This window comes from Pagrus pagrus (assembly GCF_965226575.1).
Source record: "Pagrus pagrus genome assembly, chromosome: 8".
Lineage (NCBI taxonomy): Eukaryota > Metazoa > Chordata > Actinopteri > Spariformes > Sparidae > Pagrus > Pagrus pagrus.
The window spans coordinates 3659035-3680411 of NC_140192.1; the positions used below are offsets into that span (position 1 = coordinate 3659035).

Here is a 21377-nt window from a genome sequence, read left to right on the forward strand (position 1 = left end):
TCTCACGTCAGACAGTTCCCAGCTGAGGCGCTGACGCGTGAGTGAATCATGACCTTGAGCTTTTCTTTGGAAACTTCTTCTTTCTACTTCTTCACAGCTTCATTCTTCACCCAAACAATCAGTAGTTTACAAAAACACTCAAGTGGCCTCAGAAGATGGTTAATCACAACACTGATACCTTGAAAACACTCTTGCGTCTCCCTGTTAAAGCTCGCTTTGTTAAGTCCATTACCACAGGATGCTGGCGGTGCAGCATAGATGCAGATTACAGAGATAAGACCTTAATGCCTTCAGACAACCCCCCAGTGTTGCCTCCATCAGAGCCTCCTCTCAGTTCGTCCACTCTTCCTCTGGACTCTTGAAGACGCAGTGACACATCAGCCATCTTGAAGCCATGAAGACTTCTCTCGTCCTGCTGCTGTTCGTCTCTCTGGCCTGCCACAGTAAGTTCTTCAACAAACAAACCTGGATTTGGGGTTTTTCAGCAGCGGGGACGGATCGAGTTGATTAGCAGCTGGCAGAGGTCACAGGAGCCGGGATCCTTTCTGTCCTCGAAGCAGACCGTGTGGAAGATTCATTTTTCTTTTTCTTGAATGTTTTTGGGGTGATATTTTCCTTCTATCACAAGGTTTGGATGACGCATGTGTCGGCGTAATCGTCAATAAATTCAGCCTGCATGCTGGATAAAACTTAAAGGGTAGCTCCACCAACTTTACACATTAAAGTGTGTTTACAGGGAGAACTCCTGCGTATGTGGAAAAAAAAGTAGTATGATGCTTGTTGTGGCTCCAGAGGAAGCTGCGTGTAATCTGATAAATTGGCTCCAATGATGTCACTCAGTGACTGAGCTGCATCGTGGGTAATGAAGTGCAATGTTAGATCAGTGGACAGCTCACACTCAGGCTGGGGGAGTAACAGGATACAAGTAATGGGATTATGTACTTAGGATACCAAAACAAAAAGGGAAATTTATTCCATTGACGTTACAGAAAAAAAAGATACTGACAGGATTCAATTTAAAAACAAATCACTCTAAACTAGATCAGAATAAATAAAAATAATCTTATTACTCTCTCGTCTTTAATTGTATTGGTTTGGTATTGAGGTAAAGTAACAGAAAGTTAGATTACTTTGATATTGTGATACTTGGATTACTGACTTCATTTTTAACAGGCTGTATTGTAATGGTATTTTAAAGTAGCCCTCACAACTTCTGCCCTCATTACCCACAATGCAGCTTAGCCACAAAGTGACATCACTGGAGGATATTTATCAGATGACAACACACCTTCCTACTGTTTTCAGAAAACTCCTCTGCACTTTCATGTGTTGAATCGGAGTTTCCCCTTAATTCTTGCCACATCTAACAGCTTCTTGTCACATATTGCAGCTCTGATTGTGTGTCAATGTGTCTGAGTCATGTGTGGATCTCAGCTCAACGTACCTGCAAGCGTGCGTGCGTGTGTTTGAATGCCCACACCTGCCTGTGAATACACTGCATGCTTAATCTCATGTCAGGTGTTCTCCCTTGTTCTGTCTGCCAAGGCCAGGCGCTCAAATGTCACACATGCGTGGCGTCCAATGAAGAGGACTGTAACAAGCAGGGCTCCACCTCCTGCCCCCAGTACGCCGACGCCTGCTCCACCATCACAGGACCCAGTGAGTGAACACACACACACACACACACACACACACACAGGAGAAAAACATGCAAAAACACACGTTTGATTTGGTTGAATCCAGTGTTGTTAAGCTTCACTAGAGGTCAGCATTACACCGACAGCTGCTGCGAGGCAGCCGTTAAAAGAGCGCTCACATGTTTCCATAGTCAAAGAAGATGATTTACAGTGAACATGTTACTGTCTGTTTGTTTGTGTGTGTGTGAGGATGTGTGATTATAAAGCCAGCCTCTCGTCATCTGAGGTTTTTCTGGATGTCATCCCGGTAGTTTAAAGACAACCACAGACCTCTGTATGCCCATATGTGTGTGTGTGTGTGTGTGTGTGTGTGTGTGTGTGTGTGTGTGTGAGAGAGAGAAGAGTGAGAGTGTGGGAGGGAGTTCATCGGGTTCAAAGCGTCATACCAAGTTAGCACTCAGCCTTCAATCACTTCAAAGCGATTTAAACTGTGAACGTCTGCCGGCATCACGCGTAACCCCTTCTCCGTCTCGCTCTCATTTCCCAGACACCGTGATGAAGTCGTGCACGTACAAGGGCTTCTGCGACAAGGCCCACGGCGGCAGCTCCGGAGCCAAGATGGAGTGCTGTTTCGGCGACGACTGCAACGGGCCCCACAGGAGCCACAGCCACGGGGACCACCACCACAACCACAACGGCGTCGGGGCTCTGGCCTCCAGTCCCGTCCTGCTGGTCACGGCCGTGCTGCTGCGCGTGGCCTTCAGTCAGCTGTGAACGCCTCCTTCACATCCATCGCCCTCCCCCGTGTCTGTTTAATCCAGTCATTTATATCGTCCGTTTGAGATTTTTAATCTAGATTCACAAAAAAAGGATCAGAGCGGCGGAGAGATTTTCAAGTGGTTTAAGACAGAGAAGTGTGTTTCTGTCTGATAAATACAAAAGTTTCTACTCAACGCCTTTTATTGACCTAAATAGCAACCTCATTGTCTTTAGTGGTGTGTTCACTTTCAGCTCTCAAGCGACCCGTGAACCTGAGAGTGTTTGTGGTGAATAATTGTGTACAAAGTGAAGTACGCTTACCCATTGTTATGGTGGAGCTGGTGGGACTCGGGTGTGGTTTCGATAGGTGCTTCCTCAGTAGGAAGCTCTTGCAAAAAAAGCTTACTGAGTATTTTAACACCACAATCTTTGCAAAATGTTGTAATCACGAGTTGTTTAGTGCTTGAATTGTTCATTTTCTTTGTGCATGCAAGCTAATCTGAATAAAGATACAATCACACCCTTATTTTCGTGTTTGTGTCGTGTGGGTAAGATCACCTTGACATTTGTCATCCCACACTTGACCTTTAAAAAGCCAGAGACAAGGAATTTGTGTTTATGTTAATGCCCCCTGATTGCAAAGACGCACAGAGAGAAAACAGTCTGACGGCTTTACTGCAGAAAACAGGGGCGTATGTGGAAACTTCCTTCTTGCAGCTGTGTAAGATGAATCCTGTGCAGTCGCCACAGGATATGAAATCAGCGAGGTAAGTCTCCCTCCTCATGCAGGTCATATGACGTGCAACCACTTCCTCTTAACCGGCCACAAATGTAACTAAAAGAAAAAAAAAAAACAATAATTCCCGTAAATGCAGATGTTTGCGTTTTCACTCACAGAGGTGACGGGCTCGGCACCTCAAGTGCAGCGCTGTACATGCGTGCAAACTCCCGTCGACGAGACTTTAGTGCCGAAACCAGGAGGTCAGGTCAGCTCATCCTCTCAGATCTCTCTGTTTCATTAAAGGACTCAATATGTGGTCACCTTTGTGTAAAGGTGGAGAAACAGTGAAGCAACACTTGTGTTTTGTATTTGAACCGGACAGAATCTGAGGGGTTTTGCACATCTTTGTCTGATGTTGAAGTTGCTACTTTGAATATTAAGATTTTAACATAAAAACAGAAAATATGTGCAGAGAATAAGATGCACTGCTGAAGCTGCAGACCATGTTGCACCTGTTGTAACACCCCACAGGTTTAATGCGTCCCTCGTGTGTTTCTTCTCTCTGATTGTAAGATGAAACTGATACACGTTTGAGCTGCCGTGGTTTTGCTTTGCTCAGAGGTTTTGCTTCGCGGTATCTATCACGGCTGACGCTCTCACGTCATCTGCTGCACGAGTTAAAACCGAACCCGAGAATCTCAGAAAATGATTATCAGCGGTAAACAGGAGGCCAAGTTAATTATAATGAATCAGATTCATGTGGTTTTTTATATATAATTTTGATACTTTAAGGTTTTTTTTTATGTTTTAAGCTAAAATTCTTACATAATGCACTTTTAAGGCTTGTTATTTTTTTCAGAAAACATTTTTAGGCTTTAGACGACAAAAATACATAAATTGATTCAGTATTTCTTCACCGGATGCAGCTGACAATGTAAAGAAAGCTTTGGAACAACAATTACAAGCAATATCTTAAATAAATTTGAACAGTTGAATCAATAAAATGTTTAAATATGTAACTTTTTTCACAAATCAACAGACGGAATATAAATAAATAAAAGTTCTGTTAACAAGACGTCGGTGTATCGTGTTGCAAAGAAATACGGCCTATTGAAGTTGGCATGCTAATCAGCTAGCCCTGACAACAGAGCCCTGGTTCTCAAGCCTCTCGGTCGGCACTGCTAGCTGCACGGCTAACAGAGCTAACTAGCTAAAGGCAGTTACCGTTAGCAGCAGTTAGCAGCTAAGGCTGATTTATGGTTGCATGTAGACTTTTTAGTGTAGGCGTTATTTTAGATCGCACTACCTCTCTCGGCATGACTCCGCCCTACTCTGCCTCTGATGGCTACATCCTGTGCAACTCTCACCAAAGATTGAACAGAGGCGAGATGTCTCACTGTGTAGCTAAAACGGAGCGTTCGCGACACAAAGTGTAAAGGGACGCTGCAGCAATGCACCATGTGAGAAAAATAATGTGTTTTTTGAAAATTAAAGTCTCTAAACCTGTTCTACCAGGACCCTCAGATAAAAATATGAACCTGAACATTAGCATAATTTGACCTCTTTAAGTGCAGGAAGTGTTTCTATTTGACACATCATCACCCTGTCACCTCACCTGACAGGTGAATGAGTGACACTATTCTCCACTGTGTTCCTGTTAGTCCAGTCTCACGCCACTTTCTGTTTTGGTATCTGCGCATTTATATGAAGTGGATTCAGCTAAAGTGCGTTTGGTGACATGTGCGCACGGAGCCGCTGGAGAGAAGTTACTGCGCAGGTCAGAAATAAATGTAAGGAAGCTGCTTCGCCTCTCCTGTCTGAAATAAAAATAAATAAACCTCCGGTTTAGTTCCTCTTCTCTTCTGAGAGTGCAGCAGCAGTGGCAGGAGGAGGAGGAGGAGGAGGAGGACCCGGCCGGAGCCGAGAGGACGCATAGATCACATCCGGGGCTGGTTTATTCTAATAACCCGAAACGACCAACCCGGAAAAAAGACAAGTCTTCTGTAATCCGATCACACAAACAAACAGACGGGTGTGTGGGAGTGAGGTGCACGCCGGCCCTCGTTAATGCGCGCTGATTGTGGAAGTTGCTCAGACTTTTGGTTGACTATGCTCCAGAGCGTTTCCCGGACTCGACTCTCTGCTCTCCGCCGCTTCGGAGCTGCGCGGGGCGCTGGCTGTGGCGCACACTGACTCTCCACAGCAGGGTAAGTAGTCGGTCGACAGTGGCACTGTATGCATGTGTGTGTGTGTGTGTGTGTGTGTGTGTGTGTGTTGCCTCATGTCTGTGTGTGTGTGCTGGTGCTGTACAGTAGGTGTGGCAGGGCCGAGGAGTCGTTGGATCCGGTGAGTCAGTGCGGATCATCTGAGCTGAACTAATCCGTCAGGTGTCGCTGAGTATATTTTCTCTTCCCCGCATCATATTTTTAAACTTTTCTCTTCGATCTTTTTTTAAAACTTTTAAATCATTCAGTGGCGTGAGACTCGTGTCTGCGCTGCTGCTGATGTGGTGCAACACTGTGAACATCCAGCTGTCGCCACAGAGGAGCTCAGAAAGTGTCCGGAGAACAGAGTCTCTGCTACAAACTGCTTTTTCTGCTCCATCAAACGAAGATATTCAGTTTTTATGCCCAACTTTGAGGTGTTTCATCTGCCTTGTGCAGAGTTTTAAGAACATCTCAAAGTCCTGTGTGAGCAAAAGTTAAGATGTAATGCTTAAATATTACCCATAGATACAGTACTCGAGTAAAAGTCTTAAAGTATCTGATATTAAGTGTACTTGAATGAATGAATGACTGAAGAGGAGTTGGTAGAAGTTAAACTTGTGTATCCCTGCCCCTCTTTTCTCACTTTTCTTCTTTTAACTCATATTATTTCAAGAAATTCTCAACTTTATTTACAACAAATATACAAACAGCTATCCTGAGTTTATTTGCCACCCAGTTAAATAAATACTTAAGTATCAAAAGTACAAATAAAAGTACATTTGACACGATTTAGTTGTTGCGATTATTTCGACAGATATTGCGATTGCGATATAATTCACGATAAATATGGATGATTAAATTTAACATCACAGTTTTTATTGTTATAGAAAAACTAGTAAAATCATGACGATGTGGCAACAAACATGTTTTATTACATCTGGAGAACGAGGTTTGTAGGTCAGAGCGTCTCTGCAGCACCACATTTATTTGCATTTACATTAAAACACAGTTTTATGAAACATTTTACCTTCATATATTAACTGTAGCTCTTGAGATTTGGATATTGCACTTAGTCATATTGAGATCTTGATTATTTTGCAGTTAATTGTGCAGCCCTGACGTGTAAACTGCGTGTCACCTGTCGGTGCTGTGGTGCAGCAGACAGGCTGCAAAGTGACTAGAGACTGAAGTTATCAGATAAGATGAAGTGCCGCCAAAATGTAGTGAAGTGGAAGTATCGTTGCAGAAGATGGAAATACTCAGGTTTACTGAGCTTCATATAGAGAGAGGATTTTCATTATTACACAGTTTACTGAGCTTTATCCCGACAGCTAACGCCCTCCTGAGATATACAGGGACATGATATGAGACAGCTTGTATTCTGATATGAAAACCAGAAATACTGAAGAAGTATTTCAACATTTTAATGTTCACAGCTGACCATGTAAGTACATAAAGTGAATAAAAGTACTGTCGTACTCGTCCTGCCTCTACTCGCCTGTTTCACTTTCTTATTTCACTTTCCAAATTAATATATTGCATAAAAACATGTGATGACTGTAGACTGTGACACCGACTGCGATGGTCATTCACACCTCTATTAAAAGCTTTTAACAGACTGTTTTTATGGGTGTAATGATGCAACGATCCGGATCGATATAGATCAGTTGATATAAATGTGACTGATCGTGTTAAATGGACGTTTGATATCATCTCATATCGATCGCAGGACTTCGTGATATCGGCAAATATCGTATCGTCGTCCAAAGAATCTATATGATATCATATCTCGACGAAACTTGCGATTTACACCCCTGATCAAGATTATAAACCAGCATTGAATGCTTCTACTCATTTAATCATCACATAAACGACCGCATTTCATCTGAAGCAGAATAATCTTTATTTTTCATCACACGTCACACAACGTAGTGAAACAGGCTCTCGGTGGAGCAGCGGGGCGGCCGACGACGACGACGATACCCGGCGGCTCGACTCTCGATGTCAGCCGGTGCCTCGGAGGGCTTTATCATCACAGTCGATCACCACATGAACCAAAACGAGCAGCGGCAGCTCCAGTCGAGGATGAAATGAGATATGAGTGGGATGAGAAAAACTGATAACTTGTGTACAGTCCCTAAAATGTGGGGCATGCAGAGATGTTTGAGAGTAAGAACACGAACAGGAAGGTGTTTAAAGTGGATTTACCCGACCACCTACAACACTGACGTTATACTGACATGCATCAATAATATGAATCATATTGATTCATTGGTTTCAGCTCTAAGTTAAAGGGGTATTCCACAGATTTTGCATGTCAAAGGGAGTACAGTCAGCCCCATAATGTCCTCAAGTCTTAAATATGTGGCGTTTAGAGACACGTTCACCCGGCAGCGAGGGAGGGAGGGAGGGAGGGTCTCACGTCAGATGCTTCAGTCTCACTCAAAGTCGAGATATCTCGGCGTGTCCTGCCTCGACTCCGCTCGCTCTCTGTTATTATGTCTTTTGTTAAAAAATTGACGTGTGTTTGAATCCGTTTCTGTTAATCAGGAAAGCGGTAACACCGATAAAAGCAGATGTGTAAACTGAGTGTAGGTGGGTTTCACTTCGCTGCCCTGGATGTGGTAAAAAGGCAATGACACTGATATCACTGCTGTGATCTGAACACTGTGTTCTCCCATCACATATACACACTGCAATGGATATGTGTGTGTGTGTGTGTGTGTGTGTGTGTGTTAGCCTGCTGCATGTCAAATCTCATATTAATGTGCCCAAGACGGTCTAAAGTTTCAGCACAGATGCCACGGCGTCACTGCTGATGGATAATCCAGATGTTTTCTCATTGTGTGTGTGTGTGTGGTGATGTGTGATGTGCCAGTCTGAGTGTTGGTACAGTATCTGTGTGGCATCATCTGATTTTTCCATTACACCCAGACTTTCTGCAGAAGTTTACATCTCCATGTCAGTGGCAAAGTGCTGCTGCACAACTGATGCATCGTCAGCTCACCGAATTTTTTTGAAAGCGGTTTCAAAATGAAGTATTTGTCTCGCCGTGCAGAATCTAAAAATAGCTTCACAGGACGTAAAGATGCCGCCTGCGTGTCTGCTGTTTATCTGTTTGTCTGCGTGTTGAGTGTGAATGTTTTCATGGAAATTGTGATATTTTTCCATCTCCAGAAGAGTTTTGAAGCCAAGACAGTCCTATAAAAACATTGGCAGAGGGCTCAGTACGTCAGTATATTTTGTTTTGACTGTCACTTACTTAGTAATTTTTTGTTCTTATGAGAAAGGAAATCGGTCACAGATGTTCGCCCAGTTAGCCAACATGTTACCTTTCTGTGGCGACGTTACACTCGAGTCCTTTCTGTGAATTCAAGTTTAGAGAAAAGTGACGACTTAATGAAGAGGAACATCTGCATCCAGTGCATCTTACTTCACATTAATCCTGCAGGGATGCAACAGAAACGACAGTGGAAACGACTCAAAGTTCATAAAGAGGACGAGATTATTTGCCAGCAGGCCTCTGACTCCCCCTCCCTCAAACCATAAAAAAACACTTTTATGTACAGATGTCTGCCAGGGATAAAGTTATCTTGGAAAGCTCAAAAGCTATCGAAATCTCATCGGCATACCTGAGCGTCTGAGCTGAATGACTGTCGGAGCTATCATTCAGTCTGTCAGCAGCTCAGTGACTCACACGCATGGCATCATCTCAATGAATGCATCTCTCTCTCTCTCTCTCTCCCCACTCCTCTCCTCTTTTTCCTCCCTCCCTCTCTTCTCTGGCCAGTGGAAATGTGCGTGTGTGCAGATCTTGAGTGCAGTCTGTAATTTTTGGCTGTGGTGGAGGGCCTCAGCTCAGCCTCGGGCTTCGGGGTTTGCTGCTCAGCCTCAATCACGTCACATGAAAAACTGCTGAGTGCAAGCGGGTCTCTTTCTTCCCTCTCCTCTGTGTGTGTGTGTGTGTGTGTTCGAACATTAAATGAAAGACGGTTTATCCTCCACATCTGCCCTTGTCCGTCCCATGAGTCTGTTGCTCTCTTTACATTTCGTCCTCCTGTTGTCCATCTGTGCGTCTCCAGTGATATGTGATAGCAGCAGCATGCCGTACGTGGACCGGCTGAACCGTGTATGCGGCTTCCTGGACATCGAGGAGAAGGAGAACAGCTGCCGCTTCCAGAGGCGATACTTCATCCTCGACACGCAGGGAAACTCTCTGCTGTGGTATATGGACAACCCTCAGGTGCTGCACACACACACACACACACACACACACACACACACACACACACACACACATGCATGCATGACACTCGCTTTTTAGCAAAACAATTAGAGGAAGTGAAATTGACCAATAGGAGCAGCGTAACCTTGGACTCTGAGCCAATGATGAGTGTGTGTGTTTGTGTTTCTGCATGCAGAACCTGCAGAGTGGAGCCAGCTATGTTGGCAGCCTGAAACTAACCTACATCTCCAAGGTAAACCGCTGCCTGTCGCCTCCCTGTGCTTGTGGGTTTGTAGTTACATAATGTCCTGTGAACTACAAGCATGTCCGCAGCGTGGACGCAGGAATTCACAAGAGCGCACGCAAATAGAAACATGCAAATCGAGAGCGCAGATATCTCCCCCCCCCCCCCCCCCCCGATCGGAGTTATCTGCGTTTCTAGTCAACGGTCACATGCAGCAGCAGACTTTGTGAAGTTTTCCAGATGTCAGCGCGCTCGCTGAGCTCACCACAGATAATGACATCTGGCTTCAGTGCTCTGCAGCGCTGACAGCTCCTCCCCGGACACCCCGAGCCAGGGAGACGTTCAAGATATGAAATATTTCTCCTCTCTATTTGTCCCGTCGCCTTTTTGTCTCCTCGTCTCTCTCTTACCTTTGTCAACCTGTGTGTTCTCCTTTTTTCTCCTCTTTTACTTTTGTTTCGTCCCCTGCTTGTGTCTCCTCTCTCCTCGCCTAGTGTCTCTTCTTTTTTCCTTGTGTGTCCTCTCTCTTCTCCTTTTATCTCCTTTTTTTTGGTCCCTTCTTTTTTCCTCTTTGTCTCCTCTTGTTGTCTCCTTTCTCCCCTCCTTTTGTCTCCTCTCTTGTTCCCTTCTGTCTCCTCCCTCCTCTTCTTTTGTCTCCTCTTCTTGTCTCCTCTCTCCTCTCCTTGTGTCTCCCCTCTCTTCTCCTTTTATCTCCTTTTTTTTGGTCACTTCTTTTTTCCTTGTCTCCTCTCTTGTCTTTTCTTTTTTCCTTTTTGTCTCCTCTTCTTGTCTCCTCTCTCCTCTCCTTTTGTCTCCTCTTCTTGTCTCCTCTCTCCTCCTCTCACCACCTCTCTCCTCCTCCTCCCCTCAGGTGAGTGAAGCGACAGCGAAGCAAAAGCCGAAGACAGAGTTCTGCTTCGGTGAGTTTCATTCGGGGGGAAACACTGAGTCATGCTCTTGCAGTCGGGCACAGTGGTGTTAATTTTATTTTAGGCATGTGATTAAAGTTATAATGTGGTTATTGTGGATATTCACGGAATCGATGTCTATTTTTACAGTCATCAATGCCGTGTCCCGGCGGTACTTCCTCCAAGCCAACGATGCGACTGACATGAGGGAGTGGGTGGCTGCTCTCAACAAGGCCAGCAAGATCACTGTGAGTGCAACACAGACGCGTACTGTTCCCACCAGATGTTGATTAATGGATCGATTGACTTTATTGTCCATCTCAGTGGACTTTTCTCTTCGAGTACAACAGAAACACAGTACACACACTTTACACTACAGGCAGTACAGCAAACAATTTATAAACACGGAAAATATACAAGATACAGTGAGGTCCAAAAGTCTGAGCCCACATTGAAAGTCTTCAATGTTTTTACATAATCAAAGTTTGAGGATCAGAGACATTTAAAGAAAAAACAGTAATGTTATCACATGCAAAATGAGGAAGACATATGTAAGATCCTGCACTATTTCTAAGTCAGCAACAAATCTAAATATAAATGCCGAGAATCTCCGTCTGGCTGTTTCGATCTTATTCGCACATCTCGAGAACCATCCGGCTGATCTGCTTCACACCAAGTAGCGTTGTGATAGAGGCGGAAAACGGCATCAGAACTAAGCAAAAGTGTCAGAAGTCAAATTATTACTGCAAGCAAAGAGGGTCTTTCTCAGCATCCAATCGTGGCTAAACTCGAGGTTTCTCATGTCGAGCTGCGTCAAACACTCTGCAGAAACTGGATGAGTTGCATCCAAAGCATAAAACCAAAAGTGACCACACCTTCAGAAGATCAATACATCAAGCTGAGTTCCCCGAGAGACACAGAAGCGACCTCAAACAGAAAAAGTACTCTAAAATAGAAGTATGCTGACTAGTGATCTCAGACTTCTGGGTCCTGCAGTACGTTAGTGTAAGCAGCAGCAAATCATTTTATTACAACACCAGATAGTAGATCTAAAAAAAGCAACAAGTGTTCCCTCATGCAGCCGTTCAGTGTCTGTATGGTAATCGGGAGTAAAACACTTCTTGCTCACAGTTTGCTCAGTCCAGCGCTGCTAAATGTATCTCAGAAGTTGCTTCAGTGACTCGCAGATCACCTTCCTGCAATTTTTGAGATCTCGTTTTAGCTCTTTACGCTTTAAGTTTCTGCACCAAGCTGTGACGTTAAATGATAAACCAGGCTGCAATAGTATCAACAGCAGAGATGAAGTCGATAAAAAAAGATGATGAGAAACTGACACCTTTGTCTCATGTGTGGTTAGAAAAAAGCCTAACTTAGCAGTTATTGATAAGGGATTTGACAGGAAGCTCCAGTTTGCGGTGTTGTGACTGAAACCAGTTTGGTCTGGGCGGGCGTGAACGATTCAGGGTTAATGTTTTTGGTCCCGTGGGGGATTTGTTTTTGACAAAAGAGGCAAAATAACTACATATAATACAGTACGTACATACGCAGACACAGGACGTAAGTGCAAACAATACAGTGAGTGACTCACCCCCCCCCCCCCCGGCCTTATGGCCCGAGACATGCTTGAACGTTGCCCACACATACCCCTCACACACTTGCTGAATGAGGAAATTGTGAATGTGCATGAATGTGACTGTTGGCACATACGTCACTGTGGTCGAGGTGTCAAAAAACCATTGAGTGTGTTCATGAACATGCGACGCACATCAAGTTGGAAAATTTGCATTGTATTTGTGTGCGTGTCCACGAGGCGACAGACACATCGGTCATGACGGCAGATGACAGAAGAGTGTCTCTCTTCTTCTCTCACCTGCACACTGACACAGGAAGCAGCGCCGCTCACTCTTTCTCTCACTTCCCCCTTTGATGGGAGGCCTTCGCTGCCGCCTTTTTTCTGAGCTCTCGTGGCCTCAATGAACGCTTGTGTTTAAAAAATGCTTCCTAAAGCAGAGGCCTTCAATTTACGCCTCTGGACCACATTTACTTTAAAGGAGAAGTATTATGGACATTTTTCAGCTTCATAACTTTATTTAGGGTTACTTCTAGAATAGCTTTACCTGCTTTAATGCTCAAAAAACACATCAGTTTTACTCACACTGTCCAGTGCTGCTCTGTTAGAGCTCCTGTCTCTTTAAGCCCCTCCCTCCTGAATGCCCAGTCTGCTCTGATTGGTCAGTTCACACATGCCTGAGCCAACACTGCTAACAACAATACATCATTTTTTACTTGACAAACTAGTGACGAGGAATAAATCATGCAAACGTGCGACATGGTGACGTACAGTTATTTTAGATCACACTACCTTCCTCGGCATGTCCCGCCCTACTCTGCCTCTGATTGGCTACATCCTGCCCGTTAAGTAATGTGCATGTGCAACTCTCACCAAAGATTGAACAGAGGTGAGATGTCTCACTCTGCAGCTAAAACGGAGCGGTCAAGACACAGTGTGTGAAGGGATGCTGCAGCAGTGCACCATATGAGAGAAATAATGTGTTATTTTGGAAATGAATGTATGTAAACCTATTCTACCAGGACCCCCAAATAAAAGTATGAACCTGATCATTAGCATGACATGACCTCTTTACGAAAGACATCACATCCGGACTGTTAAAAATCAGACTGGAAGACTCCGCTCTCTGCTGGTTGATGTAACGTCCGTTGACGTAATCCTCTTCGTTACTGTGCTGACAGGTTCCTAAGTCCGGCCCTGCACATCCGCGGCCCGACGTGACCGCAGTAATCAACGACACTCAGAGAGGGAGGAGGCAGCTGGCCTACAAGGCTGAGATCATCGGCGGCGTGGTGGTGCACACTCCCATCCAGGTAATGTATAGAGGAAGCTGTGGTTACTATGACGACGCCAAGGGTGACACCGGCAGGACTTGCGTGAATGAGACTCACTTTTATCTGTTAAGTAAGACATCATTCGTCATTGAAAACCACCCTGCGTGTAATGTGAAACATTGAGAAGAGGGCGGTTAGTGATCGTTATGGTGATAATGAGGACGGTTATGATGAAACGTTTCAGAACGAGGGTGAAGACACAGACGGCAGAGAGAGGAAGGGCAGCAGGCCAGGCGTGCTGAGGTCGGGTTACTGTGTCAAACAGGGAAATGTGGTGAGTTAACCAGCTGCTAGCAGCTGATTCTCTGTGCTTGAATTAAAAAAAGAAAAAGAAAAAGAAAAAGCTGCATGTGGAAACTGAAATGTGAAATGTGCGTTTGTTTCAGAGGAAGAGCTGGAAGAGGAGGTTTTTCACCCTGGATGACAACGCAGTCAGTTACTACAAGTCTGAGATGGTGAGCAGACGGACATGTTGTGTTTGTCTCTCACATGTTGGTGTTTATTTTCGGCGACTGTGGTTTTTTTGTCCGTCCATGTCTGAAATGTGTGTGTGTGTGTGTGTGTCCCAGGATAAGGATCCTCTCCGAGCTGTTCCACTAAGGGACATTCAGAAGGTCCACGAGTGTCTCGTCAAGTCCGGGTGAGTCGAACGTGAATCTCCCAACATTTGACCTTTTCTCCATCTGGTCTCTCTAGTACAGATGTAAACGTATACGAATATTTGGATAAGAACAGATTACACGACTAACAGCATCCTAATAAATAAAATAAAACATAGGTTGCCGTTGACATATTAAAGATATTCAGACATTGTCAATATTCTTGCGTTAGTGTTTCCCAGAACTGTCATCCAGTAAGAGCTCCAGCTTGACTCATGTTGCACAGATGTTGTTTTTTAACTTGTAATCTTTTAAATCTGTGATCTATATTGAAGTCTGGCGCCGTGCACGACTCGACAGTAGATGGAAACTGGCGGTCTGAAAGTTAGGGACCGTCTCAAAAGTACATGCAAACGGGCCAAGATGGCTTTTCAGCATAGAAACCTCAAACAAACTTTATTTTCATTTGGGCCTTCTCCTCTGGCGTTGCACAATCACACTGGACTATCAGAAGAGAAATCGCACAAGTTGAACAGATGCTTGTGTTTTCCTGCTGATTAAAGAAAACCTTCCACTCTTTTCTGACTCATGTTAGACTGACCTTCGTCTTTGTAACGCTGGGCAATAAAAAGGTTTAATTATTTGATTTATTTCGGTGCAGTCTGTGGTTAAAATACTATGTTAATTTAGCTTGTATACATGGGTGAGTGTGAATGACAACTGAACACATAAATTGAAGCAGCCGTGACAAAATAAAACAGCGACCAAAAACTTCCTGTAAAAATCCTACGGAGGCTGAAAAACGGCCGGAGGTGCAATTATTTCCGATGCAGTTATCTTGAGATCGACAGTTAATTATTGAAAAAAGCTCGTTTTCTTATGATAACGACAATGAGATCTTTTGTCACAAGAAAAATTACTTGCACACACACTGCTACGGAAGTTTTATGAGCTTTTTTTAGTTTAACCTCGTGATTTGATGGCTAATTACTGTGAGGGACCGCTGAAACAACAGTATTGTTACGTGATGCTTGTTTTTACTTTTCAGATTGAGATGGAGATTTAATAATATTGTAAACAGAACAGTGTGTTTAAATGGTACAAGACTGAATACAGTCTGATGCATTGACCAGTAAAATCAGTTCGCTACAGTCGTCAAGACGCCATCTTTGCACGCTGGCACGGCGCTGCTGATCTCTGACAGACATTTTGAGGAAACTACTTTCTGTTTTCTCGTGATAACAGCTTCATTATCTCTCTGGATTTATAGAGATAACGAAATACATCAAACCACAAGAAATGGTGCTTTGTTATCTCGAGATGTCGGCACAACAAAATCAATTCGACTTACAGTCAAACGCAGATATGAATACAGATATATTTGTGGAATAAACACACAGATAGTGGATCTGTGCTAGCGTGCCCTCCCTTTAGCTGCTGTGATAACAGTCTGATCGTTTCCTCTGTGTTTGTCCGTCAGGGATCTCCTGCTGAGAGACAACCTGTTTGAGATCATCACCGGCTCCCGGACCTTCTACATTCAGGTACGTCTTGTTGTTGTGCCGATCGATCAGAAGCTACAGTTTGCATGTTCGTCAGAGCGGAGAGGCTCCCAGGTGTCTCCGTCCTGTTGTTTTGACTTGTTTTTCTGTGAATGCTCTGCTGCTGATGTGTGGCACAGGCTCCTGTTTTTAGGAGCATGAAAAGTTTGTTTTTGTGAAACGGCCACAGCCATCCAACAATAACATCCTGCCCAGCTACCCCCCCCTGGGAGACCAGCTGACTGAGACGGCAGGGGTCGCGCTGGGGGAGAGAGAGAGAGAAAGAGAGAGAGAGACGGAGAGAGAGAGAGACTGCAAGCACAAATGTTTTTGTTTTTGTGTGCAAGAAAAAAAAGGGAAGCAAGAAACAACAAGACATAAACAGAAATAGATTAAAAGGAGAACATCAACGTGGCGTAAGAGCGGAAACCAAAGTGATTTTTATGAATTTAGCGACACATATGTTTCTACTGATGAGTGTTTTCTTTATTAGATAAACTGTTGTTATTTGTTTTTCCAGCTAAAAACAGTAACTGTTACTCAAAGGTTGCTTGTTCGGTCCAACCAACCGTCCAAAACCCCCAAATATTTAGTTTGATATCGCAAAAGACACAAAAGCTGCACAAAGTTTGGCTTTTTTTTTTGCTTAGAAAAATTGAAAAACTTTCCAGTGGACAAAGTATGAAACGGTGACTTCAGACATTTCTTCTGCTGAACTCATTATCACCTGTGAAACATCTGGGATGAGCTCACAGCAGCTGATTTATCAGTCCTGATAGTCTGTATTTTTGTTACTGTCAAAGCTGCTCCTGTTATTTCCTGCTGATGTTGTGCTGTAAAAAATAAGTGTATACTTTCATTTTTAGAAGAGGCTCAGTAAATTTCCCGAAAGAGCCGGAGACTGTAGGTTTTTGGCAAATATTAGCCGAACAAGAGTAAACAGTGTATTTGCATTTGAAGTAACCTTTCACACACCGAGCAAGTGCACATGCAAGCCTTCACATTTAGCTGCTCAGTAGATTTATCAACCGTCCCTCGTCACTTTATTTCTTCGTAATAAAAAGCCAACAGCTCGGTGGCAAGGCCAACATGAAACGTTACGTAATAAGTCAGTTTGTTCTGCTGCTGTCCGTCCCACCGGACTACACAGCCGCTTCTTTCCCTTTTATATTATTGTAAAGTATTTTACAGCAGCAGGTGTGATTTCCTATCACAATTACACTGTCCAGCATTATTGCAATTCATGATATTATCCCAATAAACATAAATATATTCTTAAAACTTTAAAAAATAAAAAATAAAATGGTACTCCAACACACTGGAATCACTTGAACTTCACATGTTGTTAGGAAACAAACATTTTTATTGCAGAACAGTGAGGACACATCTTTTTTCTCAAGTCCTCCTGCACAAATAAACTTAACTTTACTTTACTTAACTTGTTTTTATGGGGACACAACGTGGTTGACAGGCTCAGCTAATTCAAAATAAATCAGGAAACCAATATAGGTCTGTACGTCAGCGAGCTGGAGAGCTTTTTCAAGTCATTCATGTGAGGAGATTCATGATTATCTCGATTCGCGACCATCCCCATAATGTAAATCCACCATGATCAACTTGTGTGAGTGTTTTTTATCGCGATCTGTGATAAAAATCTTTCATCGTCTCGCTCCTACTGAGAGATAAGCTGCATCTGTCTTTGGTGACACAGAGACTACTTGTTAGCAGAATCGATTTTTGATGTCATGAGATTTTCCAGATTAGAAGCTTTTACAGAAGGACAAACAACTACAGTCGCTCTGCAAAGCTTTATCTTCTGGTGATTCCTCTCTGCAGACAGACTCTCCAGAGGAGATGCAAGGTTGGATCAGGGACATTGAGACGAAGATCCAGGACTTCAGAGGTCCTCCTAAGGTAGCTGTCATCCCTCCTGTTTATCTTGTCTGTCTATGTGTTCTTGGAGAAAGAAGAAAAAGACTGATGAAATGTTTGTCTCTCTCGTTGCAGGGTTTCTCATTCAGACGTGCGTCCTCATACTATAAAAGTCATAATTCCTCCTTGGGGTCTCGAGGTCAGCAGAGCGATGACCGCAGACCTCCGCTGGTCAAGTCCTGCTCCGTGGCCCCCGGCTGGCAGCCCTGGATGCCCGTCCCGTCGTGCGAGCCCTCCATCCTGGACGCGGAGGACGAAGACAGCGCCTTCAGCTCCGTGCCCACCCTGCCCTCCCTCTCCTCTTCCTCCACCTCCTCCTCCACCTCATCCTCCTCCAACTCCCTCTCCACCCCGGCCCCTTGCCCCACCGTGCCTCCAGCGGCTTCCAGCAGCGGACTGGGGATTGTTACAGCCACGGGAGACGTGGCCTGCGGGCGCCGGAGGCACCGCTCGCAGCCTCAGCCTCACACCGGCTTCCCCTTCAGCCTGGATGACGACGGCATCCGGACCACTGACGTCTAGTTCAATGAAGTCCGTCGAGTGTTTGGTACCTGCTTTAAAAAATGAATGTGACTGGTAATAATAGTATTCCCTGCTAATGAAGTGACACTGTGAACGTCTGCGTCGGTATCATGACGTGAGTTTGGGGCCCCCTGCTGGTCGAAGGATGCACCCAGCTGGAAGAGGACCGAGGGGCGCCTGTGAAGAAGACTGTTTTTTTAGTGCAACTTCCTCAGAAAACTTGAATAATCTCGTTTTATTAATTGTTCCTGCAGACAAATTATGGCACATGCTTTCAATCCGTTGCACTCGGCTCCCATCAGGACATGTAGCTCATGTTCTCACCCCCGCTTAAAGTATTCATACATAAGTGTTTAAAGTCTTTTTTTAACACGACAGTATCCAACGTTTTTATAATCAAACTTTTGTTCACTAAATATTTTTACTTCCTTTTTGAGCCCAGCAGTGTTTTTAACCCTCTTTTCTCAGACGCACATCAACTTTTCTCCATAATAATAATTAACAAGCATTTTATTACTAACATTTAATCGGGGGAAAGTATCCTGTAATTCTCATTAAAATAAAAAAAAGGTACACATGCCAACTGACTGACAGAGGGGAGAAGAGGAAGATGGAGTCAGCAGCAGCTTTTTAAGTGTTTGGACTATTTTTTTAAAAACAGGAGGGTTTTTTTAAAAAAAACGATCATTTGTCAGTAAACTGTGACTCCTTTTTTTTAACGCGGTACCGTAATAATACAGCAGCAGTGTTTGGATGGTACTTGTTAGCAGAATGTACTTGCCAGCATCAAAGTACAGCTGATCAGCTGGTCGACAGCTTTGTGTAAATGTGATTTTCTTACTGCGGCGTTACGTTCGGGGAACCTGTGCCACTACTTCTGTTAATTTAATTGTAATTCCCGCACTTTGCTTTTCTTTGTTTTTTTCTTGTGTTTGTGTTTTGTGTGTCGGCTTCCACGGCTTTTCCTGAGACGATGCCTTCAGACACTTTGTGTTGTTGTACGACGGTCGTTTCAAACGCTTCTCAGGTTTCACCTCCAGGCCTCGCTGACGTGGTACCCTGTTCGTGTCTGTGTCCGTTTTCTGAAGCTGTGTGCCCTCGTTTCTCTGCGTGTAATGTTAATTTCCTCTCTTGTACATTAAAGGATGCTTTTTCTTTGTTTTGTTTGGATTGTTTTTGATCACTTTTTAAAGGGTAACTCCAATTTTACACAGTAAAGTGTGTTTACAGGTCTTTGAGAGCTCGACTGCATGTGTATGAAGCCTGCTTTTAATCTGATAAATTGCCTCCAGGGGCTAAATTGCATTGTGGGTAATGTAGGCGCAACGTTTTGAAAAGCAGTCCACTGGTCTGGCTTTACACTGTGGACTCTGCCATCTAGTGGTCGACAGGTAAATCAACATTTTACACTAAAGATATCACAAAAACTTTCTTGGAAGAGTTTTATAAATGATCTTTCGATGGCAACGTGGCTTTTAAAGTTTTTTTTCTTTGTTTTCTCTCCCCAGTGCAAAACTGTCCAAATGCCTGCCGAGGGTCACAGCCGACGTATTTGACCTTTAACACTGTCCGCCTTCGACACATGCTCGCACACGCATGAACATGCCAATAGTGCCCAGAGGCTGTGTTAAGTGAAGTGTTTCACACATCCAGTGCAAAGGTCCATTAGGTAAAACGCCTCAGACTGCGTCCTGACCTCCGTCCACTTCCCTCTCCGCCCTCCCCGTGCAGCTGCGTGGCTGCAGGACCGGCGAGAGTAAAGTGTTTCAACTGAACAGTTTGAACCGCGTCACTAAGGTAGAAAAGGCCCTGAGAGCCTGTGAAATGTCAGCTGTGGTGAAATTAGTTTTCAGTCTGTTAAAGACGGAGCTCCTCTAGGTACCGAGAGGAGCATGTGGCAGGAGCAGTGGTGACGAAAGTTCGGTTAGGTTAAAGATGCTCTCTGCACGTGTTAAAGGACAAGTTCACCCACAATTGAAAACTAAGTCATTAACTACTCACCGCCCGTCCTGATGGAAAGTCAGCTGAAGTTTCGTAGTCCACAAAACATTTATGGAGCTTCGCAGCAAAACAGCGTCGCAGAATCCTCCTGAACAAGTGAAGTTGTTGGGGATTTGTTTTAAATGTAAATTTTCTCTCTGGTTTCTCTTCCATCTACTCCAGTTATTTAGGAGAGGGATGCAAAGTTGTTTTGCTCTGAAGCTCCAGAAGTGTTTTGTGGACTACAACATTCACCGTACCTTCCACAGGCACGAAACTACATTTTTTATGTTTGGGTGAACTCATCCTTTACAAAGTGGGCCTTCGATTTGTGACATCACAAATAGTTTGGAAGTCAATCCTGGCCAAATATTCAGTGTATACACTTGTGATGTAAAGACTCAGTGAAGCAGGAGACAACTTTAACTTGGTACTTTTCACTCTGCACAAGCAGGTCGGACACACACCAGAGAGTTTTGATCTATGCCTTGAAGGATAAGTTCACCCAAACATGACATTCAGCGCTGCAACATCCTCCTAAACAACTGAAGTAGACGGGACTTGGTTTAAATCTTAAATAAAATGACTGGAATAAAAACATAAAATGTCTCCTTTCAGCTTGTCAGGCGAAATCCAAGTCTCCAGAAGCCCTGAGATCCAAAACTGATTTGAAAAGATGTAATTCACATTTATTTTAGCAGCTATAATGAAGATTTCGGCTTTCAAAGGGTGTAAATAATAACGTCTGTGATAATCAGTTCTGGAGCTTCAGAGCAAAACAACTTTGCATCCCTCTCCTAAATAACTGGAGTAGATGGAAGAGAAACCAGAGAGAAAATCATAAAATGCCTCCATACAGCTCATCTAGCATAATCCAAATCTCAGGAAGATCCCAAATTGATTTGAAAAGATGTTATTTAAACCCTTTTAAAGCTAAAATCTTTACAGTGGCTGCTGAGCTAAAAGCTAAAAGCCGTCTGAAGTGGGTGCATGAGCTCGAACATGCGTCAGGAGTGTAATTCACGTCTTTTCAAATCAATGTGTCCCCAGCTACTTCAGTTTTGTACGAGATTCCTGCAACGTTGTTCTGCCGTGAGGCTCCAGAAATGTTTTGTGGACTGCAAAACCTCCCCCGACTTTCCACGAGGCGTGACGATCAGTAGATAACGACTGAATTTTGCAGACAATTTATCCTTTA

At 44.0% G+C, this 21377-nt stretch overlaps 2 protein-coding genes across 3 annotated transcripts; both read left to right on the forward strand.

Annotated features, from left to right (window-relative positions):
• The first annotated feature begins 253 nt into the window (after positions 1 to 253).
• Positions 254 to 2922, forward strand: LOC311261253 (uncharacterized protein). 2 transcript variants are annotated; one of them, XM_084359743.1, is made up of 3 exons: positions 254 to 443; positions 1519 to 1659; positions 2185 to 2922. In XM_084359743.1, the coding sequence occupies exons 1-3, from the start codon at positions 395 to 397 to the stop codon at positions 2409 to 2411; spliced, it is 417 nt and encodes a 138-aa protein (XP_084215869.1). In that variant the 5' UTR covers positions 254 to 394; the 3' UTR covers positions 2412 to 2922. The 2 variants fall into 2 exon arrangements, with proteins under 2 accessions (XP_084215869.1, XP_084215870.1); XM_084359744.1 differs by having other exon boundaries at positions 1546 to 1659.
• A 2162-nt stretch (positions 2923 to 5084) lies between these two features.
• plekha2 (pleckstrin homology domain containing A2) lies at positions 5085 to 19358 on the forward strand. The gene is made up of 12 exons (XM_084360208.1): positions 5085 to 5324; positions 9407 to 9567; positions 9746 to 9802; positions 10665 to 10713; positions 10852 to 10949; positions 13453 to 13584; positions 13790 to 13879; positions 13992 to 14060; positions 14175 to 14245; positions 15685 to 15748; positions 17582 to 17659; positions 17753 to 19358. The coding sequence occupies exons 2-12, from the start codon at positions 9427 to 9429 to the stop codon at positions 18197 to 18199; spliced, it is 1296 nt and encodes a 431-aa protein (XP_084216334.1). The 5' UTR covers positions 5085 to 5324; positions 9407 to 9426; the 3' UTR covers positions 18200 to 19358.
• Positions 19359 to 21377: the final 2019 nt, after the last annotated feature.